General features: G+C 46.6%; 1 protein-coding gene across 1 annotated transcript in view; it reads left to right on the forward strand.

Annotated features, from left to right (window-relative positions):
• The window catches only part of LOC135556186 (SH3-containing GRB2-like protein 3-interacting protein 1), a 107589-nt gene that overhangs the window by 17856 nt on the left and 75103 nt on the right, over nucleotides 1-14630 (forward strand). The window contains 1 exon segment of the mRNA XM_064989180.1: nucleotides 5031-5075. Within this exon segment, the coding sequence (XP_064845252.1) occupies nucleotides 5031-5075 (45 nt within the window).

A 14630-nucleotide genomic window follows, 5' to 3' on the forward strand; every position in this document is an offset into this window, starting at 1 on the left:
TCTCTTGGTTGTGTTTGGTGCAGCGGCGTCACAGAGAGGTATAGTAGAGGGAGGCCCACAATGTAGATCAGAACAGTACCCACGTGGTCTGCTGCTGTCCTTAAAGGATCCTCTAGTCTACCTGCAGTAGAAATGGGTCAGAGACTAGTAGAGTAGCTGCACCACAGAAGGGGTAGACAATTGGTAGGTGAGGACCAAGCCAAGTGTTTTAAGATAAATAAATACAAAATGCTAAATACGTGGCTCTGGATGAGGATATCTACTCCACAGGAAACGTTCTGTCCTCCTTTCTCTGGGTTTTGCTCCTTCAGCTCCTCCTACTCTCTTCACCTCCTACTGGCTATCTGACGTAACTGCTTGTAGTTGTGCAGAGTGCTGCAACTGATGGAAGCTACCATTATCTGCCAAATGCAGGGGTCCCAGACTCCAGTCCAGGAGATCAATAGCAAGTGCATGTTTTTTTTGTTGTTGTTTCAGCCCAGCTCTAACACTCCTGCTTCAGCTAATAACTTCATCACAATCTTCAATTTAGATCACAATTGGTTTAATCATGTGTGTTGGGGCGGCAGGGTAGCCTAGGGGTTAGAGCGTTGGACGAGTAACCGAAAGGTTACAAGTTCAAATCCCCGAGCTGACAAGGTACAAATCTGTCGTTCTGCCCCTGAACAGGCAGTTAACCCACTGTTCCTAGGCCGTCATTGAAAATAAGAATTTGTTCTTAACTGACTTGCCTAGTAAAATAAAGGTAAAAAAAAAAAAAAAAAAAAAGAGTTGAGCTGGAACAAAAGCCTGCACACACTGGCCAGTAAGCATGTCTCAATAAGCATGCTTGCAGTTACATTGACCTACCATTACCCGAGCTGTACTCCAGTTTTCCAGCCATAGAAATACATTAACTAAAACGAGCAATGCCCCTCCGACCACAGCAGTTTAAAATCATAATCACATTTTATTTGCCACATTCTTCGTAAACAGGTGTAGACTAACAGTGAAGTGCTTACTTATGGGCCCTGCTGAAACAGGAAAGGTGCTTCCCAAAACTGTTGCCACAAAGTTGGAAGCACAGAATCGTCTAGAATGTCATTGTATGCTGTAGCGTGGGGTCGAACCATGAAAAACCACCCAAAACCATTATTCCTCCTCCACCGTACTTTACAGAGTGCACTATGCATTTGGGCAGGTAGCGTTCTCCTGGCATCCGCCAAACCCAGATTCGTCCGTTGGACTGCCAGATGGTGAAGCATGGCTCATCACTCCAGTGAACGCGTTTCCACTGTCCCAGAGTCCAATGGCATCAAGCTTTACACCACTCCAGCGTCTGTTTGGCATTGCGCATGGTGATCTTAGGCTTGTGTGTTGCTGCTCGGCCATGGAAACCCCATTTCATGAAGCTCCCGATGAACAGTTCTTGTGCTGACGTTGCTTCCAGAGGCAGTTTGGAACTCGGTAGTCAGTGTTGCAACCCAGGACAGGTGATTTTTACATGCTTCAGCACTCGGCGGTCTCGTTCTGTGAGCTTGTGTGGCCTACCACTTTGCGGCTGAGCCATTGTTGCTCCTAGACGTTTCTATTTCACAATAACAGCACTTACAGCTGACCGAGGCGGCTCTTGCATGGCAGAAATTTGACAAACTGACTTGTTGGGAAAGATATTGAAAGTCACTGAGCTCTTCAGTATGGGTCATTCTGGTGCCAATATTTGTCTATAGAGATTGTAGGGCTGTGTCCTTGATTCTATACACCTGTCAGCAATGGGTGTGGCTGAAATAGCCAAATACACTACATGGCCTTCAAATTAGTTGATCTAAGGCACTGCTTTCCTGTTCTCTCCTGCCAGCTCCTCTCATCTCTCTTCCCTCATTCCCTCATCAGCTCTTCTTTCGTATCCTCTATTGTTTACCCTCATCATCTCCTCCTCATTTCTCTTCTTTTCCCCCCCTCCCCTCATCTCTCCTTCCCTCTCTCAATCGGTGGTCTTGCGTGCCCACCTGATTCCCTGTGTTTCTCTGTCTTGTGGCCTCCTTGCCCCTCTCATGCTGTAGCAGTCTCTGGTGATTAAGGTGGCGGTTTCCCAGCTCCTTGCTGTACAGCCATGACTGAGTCAGTGTATCCTGCTGGTTGTAAGTGTCTAGTCTTCTCTTAGTTAACACCAGCGTCTCTCCTCTCAATGCCACCATGTTCCAGAATCAAAACTCGGCGTAGTACTTTAGGCTTTATTTAGCAAGTCCCCTCTACCCCTCCCTCCTTCCCTTTTTTTTTTGTCACTGCTCACCGGCTGGTGGCTAAATCTCCTCTGGGGGACAGTGGAGGAGAGTAGCCTCCTCGTCTGGCAGAGCTCGGGGGTAGCCTGAGGAATGGAGGGAGAGGGGGGAGGAGAGATAAAGCTGTGGGCAGGGAGGGGACTTCTCTCAGGAAGCATCTGCTGGGTGTTAAGTATACAGAGAGAGGGAGGGGGAGAGGGAGGGAGCATGTCATGGCTTAATGAGGGGGCAAGAGGGAGGGAGCAAGCAATGAAGAGCGAGGGAGAAAAAAATAGGAGAGAAGAAGCGGGAGAGGGAGAACATTTCACATGGGCTTGAGCATGACCCGGATAATGCATTGTACACGAAGAGACACAGGGCTGGCTCAATTTACAGTGTGACAGGCGGACTCCTAAACAGGCAGGACAGCATGTGTCTCATCTGTCTCCCTGTGTAAGAAGCCTAGCTTACATCTTTCTTTAAATCTGAATTGTTTATAGATATTGTATATTCTGCATCTGCAAGTGATTTAGTCATTTGTTGAGTAATATCATTTTCTATTACAAGAGTAGCTCTGCCACTATTATTGTGGCTGCTGTTGTTGTTATGGAGGCTTGAGCAGTGCTTGGCTAATTGTCAGGCTGTCCAACAGCTCATGTCTCTCTCTATTCAGTCTCTGCTCCGTAGCCAGAAACATAAACATCCTCTATCTCCCTCTCCCTCTTCTCTATTTCACCCCAATCTCTCTCTTTCTCCCCCAGTTCTCTTGTTCTCTCTTTCACTCTTTGTCTTTACTCTGTTAGTGGTCATCCCTTAGCCTCTGGCTCCATCCACCCCCACATTTAAAAGTAATCACCAGCCTCCATGCACACACACACACACATCCACACCTCCCTCCCTCGTTCTCTCCCCTCCCTCCATCTCTCCCTCATCTCCTCTCACTGGCAGCAGGCTGAGAGTAGCAGTACACATACACACACCTCCCTCCCTCCTCTCCTCAATCTGGGTCTATCCAGGCTGAGAGTAGCAGTACACACACACACCTCCCTCCCTCCTCTCCTCAATCTGGGTCTATCCAGGCTGAGAGTAGCAGTACACACACACACACCTCCCTCCCTCCTCTCCTCAATCTGGGTCCATCCAGGCTGAGAGTAGCAGTACACACACACACCTCCCTCCCTCCTCTCCTCAATCTGGGTCCATCCAGGCTGAGAGTAGCAGTACACACACACACCTCCCTCCCTCCTCTCCTCAATCTGGGTCCATCCAGGCTGAGAGTAGCAGTACACACACACACCTCCCTCCCTCCTCTCCTCAATCTGGGTCCATCCAGGCTGAGAGTAGCAGTACACACACACACCTCCCTCCCTCCTCTCCTCAATCTGGGTCCATCCAGGCTGAGAGTAGCAGTACACACACACACCTCCCTCCCTCCTCTCCTCAATCTGGGTCCATCCAGGCTGAGAGTAGCAGTACACACACACACCTCCCTCCCTCCTCTCCTCAATCTGGGTCCATCCAGGCTGAGAGTAGCAGTACACACACACACCTCCCTCCCTCCTCTCCTCAATCTGGGTCCATCCAGGCTGAGAGTAGCAGTACACACACACACCTCCCTCCCTCCTCTCCTCAATCTGGGTCCATCCAGGCTGAGAGTAGCAGTAGCAGCATAAACGATAGAAGACCGTAGCTCCTCCCTCGGTTGGGCTGGGTCTAGAGAGGCAGCTGTACATGGCGTCGGTCTCCCTGACGTCACAATGATTGATCGTTATCCCCAGTGGCATTGGCAGCGGAGAGGGAGGGGCATAGAGAGAGAGAGGGATGGTGGGAGGTGGAGAGAGAGAGAGCAGTCATACTGAGCCAGCAGGCAGAGCAAAAACAGTGATATAGAAAAGGGAGGGAGTAGCAGGCAGACTTAGAGAAGGCAGAGCTCTGTGAAAATAGACTTTTAAACCTTCAGAGACTGGAGTATACCCGTTAGGAGGGCATATGCATTTATTCTGTAACCAGGATCAGGGTGTGTGTTCGTGAGTGTGTCCTCAAAATGGGCTGTCAGTTCACTTTAACCTGCTCGTTATTCTGTCGACGAGCAAATAATTAATCTCATTCATCACTCTGCAGAGTCTACATACACACAAGGTAGGCAGGGGAGGGGTGTGTGTGCGTTATTTATGTTCGTTCGTGTGTGCGCGCGTGCGTGCGTGTTCTCTGTGTTTGAGTTTGCCCGTGCGTGTGGGTAGGTGTGTGCGAATGTGTGTGCGTATAGATGCGTGGTGTGATGGAGGGAGGCTACTAGTTTGTCGTTCTCTAGGGCCAAGCTATCAGGGGATGCAAGCCGAATGCATGTGACTCTGCAGAGAACCTCAAGGATTGGCTGAGAGCAGCTGTGACCTCAGCAAGCCTCCCTCTTTCTCTTTCTCTCTCGCTCTGCCTCCCTCCCTCTCTACCCCCTCTCTTTCTCTTTTTTTCCCAATATTTTTTTTTTCTTCTCCTCCTCTCAGCATCCCTGGCTGATTGTGTAAGTTAGAGGCGCCGTAGCAGTGGAAGCAGAATCCATGGCCTAAGCCACAGCCTCTCTCGGGCTTCTGATCGGCACTGAGCCCAGCCAGCTCCCCTCTCTGCCCAGTCGCGGTGCATGGACCCTGGGCCAGTAGGCAGTCGGCGTGTGGCAGTGTTGGAGGCTGTGTGTTAGCTGTAGCGCTCGGTTAGCCCTGTGTTAGGTTCTGTTCTCTATTCTATCCGTGTCATCTGGTAACCAGGGGCTTCTCTCCCTTCCTGATTTCTTTCCAGGCTCCTTGGAGATAGAGGAATGCAAATCTGCAATCATGATGGAAGGTAAGGGACACTTGAATTTATTCTCTATTTATCCGTCTCATCTGCTAGGTGTGTGTGTGTGTGTGTGTGTGTGTGTGTGTGTGTGTGTGTGTGTGTGTGTGTGTGTGTGTGTGTGTGTGTGTGTGTGTGTGTGTGTGTGTGTGTGTGTGGGTGTGTGGGTGTGTGTTTGGCAGCTTCAAATGTCATAAGCTGTGCTCCTATTTTGAGTGCATGCATTCCAGTGATCTTACATGTCATTTGGTGGGAAGGGCACAGCCACTGTAGAGAACGTCTCTCTCTACCATGCCAATAGAATGGCCGAGCTAATTGAACACTGTGTGTTTTTATCTCTCTCACCGTCTTCCCTTCCTGTAAAGGATTATTGGGATTTATTGTGCAGAAGCTTATGTGCCCAGCTGGCTAGCTTGTATAAATTCTCTTTGTATGGAGCGGTAGACACACACACAGGGTACCAACGGTGTGTTCTGCTGTAGCCTCTTATCTGCGCGGCCAATAGCCTGCTTGCGTTGCGAGGCCATTTTTCAACAGGAGGTAGCTGCGTTTGCACCCTATGGATAGATTGATCGGGTCACGGTCAACGCTGTTCGGGAAACACACAGGACATTCTGGGTCATGTTTGGCCCTTTATGTGTTGATGACGTCATCTGTCTGCAATGATGGAGAGAGCGAGGATCCTTTTATTTCTGCATTCTGTAAACGACATGATTCATTTAATACATTTCATCTGCCTGCTCCATTTTGAATCTCATCTCCATAATCTACGACATACAGAAAAGAAATACAGATCTACAATCTATTCATGCTGTGATTTATCTTCCAAAAGCATCACTGTTGTGGCAATATTACTATTAGTCTGGACATACACTGAACAAAAATATAAACGCAACGTGCAAGAATTTCAACGATTTTACTGAGTTACTGTTCATATAAGGAAATCAGTCAATTGAAATAAATGAGGCTTTAATCTATGGATTTCAAATGACTGGGCAGGGGCGTAGCCATGGGTGGGACTGGAAGGGCATAGGCCCACCCAGTTGGGAGCCAGGTCCACCCACTGGGGAGCCAGGCCCAGCCAATCAGAGTGAGTTTTTCCACACAAAAAGGCTTTATTACAGACAGAAATACTATTCAGTTTCATCAGCTGTCAGGGTAGCTGGTCTCAGACAATCCCACAGGTAAAAAAGCCGGATGTAGAGGTCCTGGGCTGACGTGGTTACACATGGTCTGCGGTTGTGAGGCCAGTTGGACGTCTGCCAAATTCTCTAAAACGACGTTGGTAGAGAAATTGGTACAGAAAACTTGATACATCTGTGGCGTTGTGTTGTGTGACAGAACTGAACATGTTTAGGGTGGCATTTCTAATGTCCCCAACACAGAGTGCACCTGTGTAATGATCATGCTGTTTAATCAGCTTCTTGATATGCCACACCTGTCAGGTGGATGGATTATCTTGGCAAAGGAGAAATGCTCACTAACAGAGATGAAAATAAATTGGTGCACAAAATTTGAGAGAAATAAGCTTTTTGTGATTATGGAACATTTCTGAGATCTTTTATTTTAGCTCCTGAAACATGGGACCAACACTTTACATGTTGCATTTATATTTTTGTTCAGTATATTTAAGCATGCTAGTTTTAGGTTCATTGTTTGTTTATAGTATGTCAGACTACCAGGACGTTAAGTGCAATAAATTGCTGTTGCGTTAGCAATGGCGTCATTCAAGCCGAGTTAGCACAGTGTTGGTAATATGAACACCAAGGCCGTCTGTTCTCCATCTCGCCATCAGATCTGTGTGTTCTAGCAAGACATGTTACCTTAATAATTAAAAGAGAAAAAAAACTCAATTTGCAACTGAATCCAATTAATGCGGTTCCACTTTTCATTCGAAGCCTCACCATCAGCACCTTGGCGTTCCCCCTACATTACAGTAGACACGTGTTGTTAACCATCGGCTGGCTCTGCCTGTCTGTGTGTTTAGACAAGAGTGATCTAGCCTGTCTGTCGGTCAACCCCCAGTCCCTGGCGGGCCCGTTGGTGGTCACAGGTTCTTGGCTTGGCTTGTGCCATAGAAATACAATTACTTGAACGGTTATCCCCATTCAAGTCATGGTTCTGTGGCCTAAGGAACTTTTCCTGTTCTAGTCATTTATATGGCTTCTGCTCCAGAGTCCAGCCACATTAGAGGACATTTGGGTGCAGTGACAGAATTGTTTCATAAGGCAGGATTGAGTCTCGTGAAAAACCCATCCAGAAAGGCAGGCAGAAAACCCCCATGATTTTCATACATGGATAGAACCCCTGATTATCTGATAGTGACATTCACACAACACAATCAATGATCAATTTGGCCTGGCATGACTTACTGGGTTCTGACATTGTCTTCAATGTAATGATTTAAACCAAGCCTATAGATATCTATTGACAGACCGACAGTTTTGTGAGAGAAATCCTGTACCTCGTGTGCTCTGTCTTAATCAGTGTATCACAATGGTGTTACTCTCGGTCCCGGATCGTGACCTCTGTACATGTCACATGATGTGGTGCTTTCTGAATGACGTTGTTCCGGTTCACCCCAGTCAAAGCTCTTCACTTCCCCAGTCCATTGGCAGTGACCGATGAGATGTTGAATCAATACACAAAGCTATAGGTTATAAGACCCTACATAAGGCCCTACAGCCCCTAGTGACTTTGTGATCCCTCCCTCCCTTCCTCTTCTCTCCTGCGTGCATGCCATCCACCTGAAGGCCAGATGAAGCAGGCTTGCTGTCAAAACGTTGGCTATGATTAAATGTATTGCATTGGAGTGCATGCCATGCCATCTATCCGTCTGTCTATTTGGCAGAGCGGAGATTATGCTTTGCTAGCTAGCTAGAGATCTTGTCTGGCAGAGGCTTCCCTGCACGTGTCACGGGCGAGGTGTTGGGTAGCGTTAGGTTGGGGATGGAGAATGCATGGGGAAGAAAACGACAGTCACGGTGTGCTGTGTGTGTCTTTAAATAGCCCTCCATTAGCATGGCTAGCGCTGTCTTAGTGTGGCTGTGTGACATTGGATTACTAACTGTCAGGTGTAAAGCGGGCGTTAATCCCTGTCAGCAGTGCTGTTTAAAGTCCCACTGCCAGGAGGACCGAGAATGGTAATGGTACGATACCGGAAACCATAGAGAGTTGTATCTCTACAGAGTAAACACCCGGCTTAGCTGTCAAGGATAGATGTGAAGCTATTGTCCTAATCTGGAATACGAAGTGATCCCCGGACCTCTCCTCGAATACCCTCCGACTCAGCCAGTTTCACATGTAATCTGTTCCAGTACTAGCAGCACACCTGATACTAACCCCAGAGCTTAGTGATCAGTTGAACATGTTGAATCAGGTGTGCTAGTACCGGAATAGATCAAATAAGTGAAACTGGTTGGAGGTACTCAAGGACAGGTGTGAGAAGCATTGGAATGTGTGGATGTACTGTAGGTTCCTGGTATCGTTGTGGAGAAACCAGATTTATATATTCATCATTGGGTGCTTATTGTGGTATGATTGAGTCATGTTAAGGTTGATAGGCAGGGCCTAAACAGATCTTGAGACGTCCTAAGGACATGGAATAAGACCCCAGAGGGAGGCCCATTCTTGGGCGCGTTAGCCCTGGATAACCGCCTCATGCTATGTAGCATTGGCTCTAAGGTTTTAATATAGTTGACACTGTGATGGCAACGGGGAGGCCCGGGTGGTTCCAAATGGTCTCCAGCTAGGGCTATCACCACGGTTGGCAGCAGGACAAGACGAGGGGCCTAGGAGGGCCAATTTAAATAAGAGTTTTTAAATAGTTGTGTTCTTGCTCTTTATTTCCTGTGACTAGTTTTAGGTCTGTGCTAGGTCCCACCCTAGCATTACACTACGTGACCTCGCCCATGAGGGTGTTACCATGGTTCGCTGGGTTCTCCCTCCCTAGCCGGTTGGTGCCAACCTCAGCCTACAACACCAACCCTGCACACTAGATAACATATTATCACACAACAATAGTAGTCCTTTAATCTTCCCTTGATTTTTTAAAATATTTTTTATTAGCATAGTGTTGTAAGAGATGTGCTACACCCCTGTGTTTCTGTCCTGGTCTGTTGAGCTGCAGAGGCAGAGCTAGACAGGAAGCAGTAGTACATAATGTTTGGGGCTTCTTGCAGCTCAGAAGGAAATGCCTTCATTGTGAAAGGAGGGGGGGGCAGTGACATCTGAAGGGATTCTCAACAGGTGACCCGTTTGTGTGTGGCGCCACTGAGGTGTGAAATTGTGTGTGTCAAAATGCAGAAACAGGCCACGGAATGGAAACGCTCAGTTTAGGGAAGAATAGTGTCTTTGTTGCTGTGAGGGACAATGATTCTGACAGAGCCCCAGAGGACTCAAAATGAACTTCCACCACAACAAGGCAAAGCAGTAGGGACATGAACTAGGCACAGGAAGGGGACTGTCATCTGGATTAATTGTCCTTCATTTGTTTTGTGTTTTTATGCCCTCACACCTCTGGCCCCTGCTAGTATACCTCTCATTCACACACACATTAACATCCACCTCATCGCTCTCCCTAAGACACACACACATGCATGAAATATGACTTGTTATTCTGTAATAATTGTTTGTCTGTTTGCCTACCAGACTCTCTCTTTCTGTATTTTTAGCTATTTGTCTGTTTCCCTTTTTATTGTTGTAATGTATCACCCGACTCTCTGTATCTCTGTCCGTCTGTCTCTCTTTCCCTGTGTCTCTGTCCACCTGTCTCTCTCACTGCACCAAATACCCTAGTTTCAGACTTCTAATTATCCTTACAAGACTCTAGCCACTTCCATGCCAGTGTTGTGACTTTACTTTCATTAATCTGATGACTGTTATTTATCTAATCAACTAACTATGTTTAAGTGTTACCCGATTTTCGTAATCTCCTGCGTCTGCAAAAACCTGAGCCTTACTTATGATTCAGTACGACACATTGTTTTAATTACATTGCCGTTCAAAAGATTGGGGCCACTTAGAAATGTCCTTGTCTTTGAAAGAAAAGTAAAAAAAAATTGTCCATTACAATGACATCAAATTGATCAGAAATACAGTGTATACATTGTTAATGTTGTGAATGACTATTGTCGCTGGAAACCTCAGATTTGTTATGGAATATCTGCATAGGTGTACAGAGGCCCATTTGAGCAGCCATCACTCCTGTGTTCCAATGACACATTATGATAGATAATCCAAGTTTATCATTTTAATAGGCTAATTGATCATTAGAAAACCCTTTTGCAATTATGTTAGCACAGCTGAAAACTGTTTGTCCTGATTAAAGAAGCAATAAAACTGGCCTTTAGACTAGTTGAGTATCTGGAGCATCAGCATTTGTGGGTTCGATTGCAGGCTAAAAATGGCCAGAAACAAATAACTTTTTTCTGAAAACCTGTCAGTCTATTCTTGTTCTGAGAAATGAAGGCTATTCCATGCTAGAAATTGCCAAGAAACTGAAGCTCTCGCACAATGCTGTATACCACTCCCTTCACAGAACATCACAAACTGGCCCTAACCAGAATAGAAAGAGGAGTGGGAGGCCCCAGTGCACAACTGAGCAAGAGGACAAGTACATTAGAGTATCTAGTTTGAGAAACAGATTCCTCACAAATCCTCAACTGGCAGCTTCATTAAATAGTACCCGCAAAACACCATTCTCAATGTCAACAGTGAAGAGGTGACTCCGGGATGCTGGCCTTCTAGGCAGAGTTGCAAAGAAAAAGCTATACCTCAGACTAGCCAATAAAAAGAAAAGAAAAGATTAAGATGGGCAAAAGAACACAGACATTGGACAGAGGAACTCTGCAGCCACTTCACTGTTGACATTGAGACTGTTTTTTGTGGGTACTATTTAATGAAGCTGCCAGTTGAGGATTTGTGAGGCGTTTGTGACACGTTCTCTGACCTCACTCGAGGGGGCACAGTTACTGTGCACAGTTATAGAAATAATTTCCCCTTATAGTTTCTAAAATCCCCTCCCTCGCTTAACAAAAACACTGTCATAATTTTTCATATTTCATGCACAACGTGGAGGATGGAAACTTCATACATGTAGTGGGTATACTTTTCAAGTTACAGTATTTCCTGTATAATATTTTAAATGACAACACAAAATTACAACCAAACCGACATCAGTGTTCTTTTAGGTTGCCTCTGACCATTCCCCACGTTCTATGTTAGGAATATTGTTCTAGTATTTTCTTTAGAACATGTTAGAGTTTTGTCGGGAAAATCTTTGAAACAAAGGCACATTCCTCCTGTGAATTTGGAGAGGGAAAAGAGTTGAATGTTCTGTCCTTGATTTACAGCAGGGTGTGAGCTGTCGAGTGTTGGGGTCAAAAAACAGGTCAATGCAAATAATCCGGGTCGCCATTTGATTAACTGCTCCGCAGACCTCTGGTATGGGGGTAGAAGCTGTTCAGGAGCCTTTTGGTCCCGGTACCGCTTGCCGTGCGGTAGCAGAGTGAACAGTCTATGGCTTGGGTGTATGGGGTCTTTGATAATTCTTTGCACCACCCTCTGCTGCACCTTGCAGTCAGATGCTAAGCAGTTATCATATCAAATTAAATTTATTTATATAGCCCTTCGTACATCAGCTGATATCGCAAAGTGCTGTACAGAAACCCAGCCTAAAACCCCAAACAGCAAGCAATGCAGGTGTAGAAGTACAGTGGCTAGGAAAAACTCCCTAGGAAGAAACCTAGAGAGGAACCAGGCTATGAGGGGTGGCCAGTCCTCTTCTGGCTGTGCCGGATGGAGATTATAACAGAACATGGCCAAGATGTTCAAATGTTCATAAATGACCAGCATGGTCAAAAAATAATAATCACAGTAGTTGTTGAGGGTGCAGCAAGTCAGCACCTCAGCAGTAAATGTCAGTTGGCTTTTCATAGCCGATCATTAAGAGTATCTCTACCACTCCTGTTGTCTCTAGAGAGTTGAAAACAGCATGTCAGGGACAGGTAGCACGTCCGGTGAACAGGTCAGGATTCCATAGCCGCAGGCAGAACAGTTGAAACTGGAGCAGCATCATGGCCAGGTGGACTGGGGACAGCAAGGAGTCCTCATGCCAGGTAGTCCTGAGGCATGGTCCTAGGGCTCAGGTCCTCAGAGAGAGAGAGAGAATTAGAGAGGGCATACTTAAATTCACACAGGACACTGGATAAGACAGGAGAAGTACTCAAGGTTATAACAAACTGACCCTAGCCCCCCGACACATAAACTACTGCAGCATAAATACTGGAGGCTGAGACAGGAGGGGTTAGGAGACACTGTGGCCCCATCCTATGATACCCCAGGACAGGGCCAAACAGGAAGGATATAACCCCTCCCACTTTGCCAAAGCACAGCCCCCACACCACTAGAGGGAAATCTTCAACCACCAACTTACCATCCTGAGACAAGGCCGAGTATAGCCCACAAAGATCTCCGCCACGCCACAACCCAAGGGGGGGGGCGCCAACCCAGACAGGATGATCACTTTAGTGACTCAACCCACTGAAGCGACGCAACCCTCCTAGGGACAGCATGAAAGAGCACCAGTAAGCCAGTGACTCAGCCCCTGTAATAGGGTTAGAGGCAGAGAATCCCAGTGGAGAGAGAGGAACCGGCCAGACAGAGACAGCAAGGGCGGTTCGTTGCTCCAGAGCCTTTCCGTTCACCTTCACACTCCTGGGCCAGACTACACTCAATCATATGACCCACTGAAGAGATGGGTCTTCAGTAAAGACTTCAAAGTTGAGACCGAGTCGCGTCTCTCACATGGGCAGGCATACCATTCCATAAAAAATTAGCTCTATAGGAGAAAGCCCTACCTCCAGCTGTTTGCTTAGAAATTCTAGGGACAATTAGGAGTCCTGCGTCTTGTGACCTTAGCGTACGTGTAGGTATGTACGGCAGGACCAAATCAGAGCGATAGGTAGGAGCAAGCCCATGTAATGCTTTGTAGGTTAGCAGTAAAAGCTTGAAATCATCCCTTGCCTTAACAGGAAGCCAGTGTAGGGAGGCTAGCACTGGAGTAATATGATAATTTTTGGGGGTTCTAGTCAGGATTCTAGCAGCTGTATTTAGCACTAACTGAAGTTTATTTAGTGCTTTATCCGAGTAGCTGGGAAGTAGAGCATTGCAGTAGTCTAACCTAGAAGTAACAAAAACATGGATACATTTTTCTGCATAATTTTTGGACAGAAAGTTTCTGATTTTTGCAATGTTACGTAGATGGAAAAAAGCTGTCCTTGAAACAGTCTTGATATATATCATACCAAGAAGTGATGCAGCCAATCAAGATTCTCTCAATGGTGCAGCTGTAGAATTTTTGGGGGATCTGATGGCCCATGGCAAATCTTTTCGGCCTCCTGGTGGGGGAGAGGTGTTGTCGTGCCTTCTATGATTGTTGGTGTGTGTAAACCATGTTAATTCCTTAGTAATGTGGACACCCGCTCCACTACAGCCCCTTCGATGTGGATGTGGGCATGCTCGGCCCTCCATTTCCTGTTGTCCACGATCAGCTACTTTGTCATGTTGACATTGAAGGAGAGACTGTTATCCTGGAACTACACTGGCAGGTCACTGACCTCCTTCCTGAGAGGTTGTAGGTGTCGTGGGTGAACAGGGAGTACAGGAGGGGACTAAGCACGCAACCCTGAGGGGCCCCCATGTTGAGGGTCAGCATGGCGGATTTGTTTTTGCCTACCCTCACCAACTGGGGGTGGACAGTCAGGAAGTCCAGGATCCAGTTGCATAGGGAGGTGTTTAGTCCCAGGGTCCTGAGCTTAGTAATGAGCTTGGAGGGAACTAGGGTGTTAAATGCTGAGCTGTAGTCAATGAACAGCATTCTCACAAAGGTGTTCCTCTTGTCCAGGTGGGAGAGGGCAGAGTGGAGTGCAATAGAGAGAGTGTCATCTGTTGAGATGGTATGCGAATTGGAGTGGGTCCAGGGTGTTTGGGATGAGTGTGTTGATGTTAGCCATGACCAGCCTTTCAAATCATTTCATTGCTACAGATAGTCATTTAGACAGGTTGCCTTGCTGTTCCTTGTGTATATGTATTCTTGAGTTAATTTGGGAGACGGTAACTCATTAAACAAACGTTTCCCGTGGTGCCCCAAATTCCTAATGAGTTAATTATTACATGATCAATTTAATTGAGTAATAATTAAACGTAGTAGGTTATTATTCGATGAATAGCAGTCATCACATTAACGATAGTCACGTCACAACACGAGCTAACTCTGTTAATGTTACGGCTGCTACTGTGCCAACTAGCAGAGATACAGTGCCTTCATAAAATATTCATAACCCTTATTCCACATTTTGTTATTCCACTGTCCATTTGTCTCTCTATTCTTGATTGGGTTTATCTCTTTTCATCTGTTTGTGTATCACTGTCCGACTGTCTGTGTATCTACGAGTGTGTGTTAGCGAGCGGGCAGGCTCAGGTCACAGATTAGATTCTTCCTGAGCATGTGACCCTGGATTAGGAGGCCTCTCTGTCTCTACTCTCTGACACACACACAGGCAC

The sequence above is a fragment of the Oncorhynchus masou genome, chromosome 15 (assembly GCF_036934945.1).
Source record: "Oncorhynchus masou masou isolate Uvic2021 chromosome 15, UVic_Omas_1.1, whole genome shotgun sequence".
Lineage (NCBI taxonomy): Eukaryota > Metazoa > Chordata > Actinopteri > Salmoniformes > Salmonidae > Oncorhynchus > Oncorhynchus masou.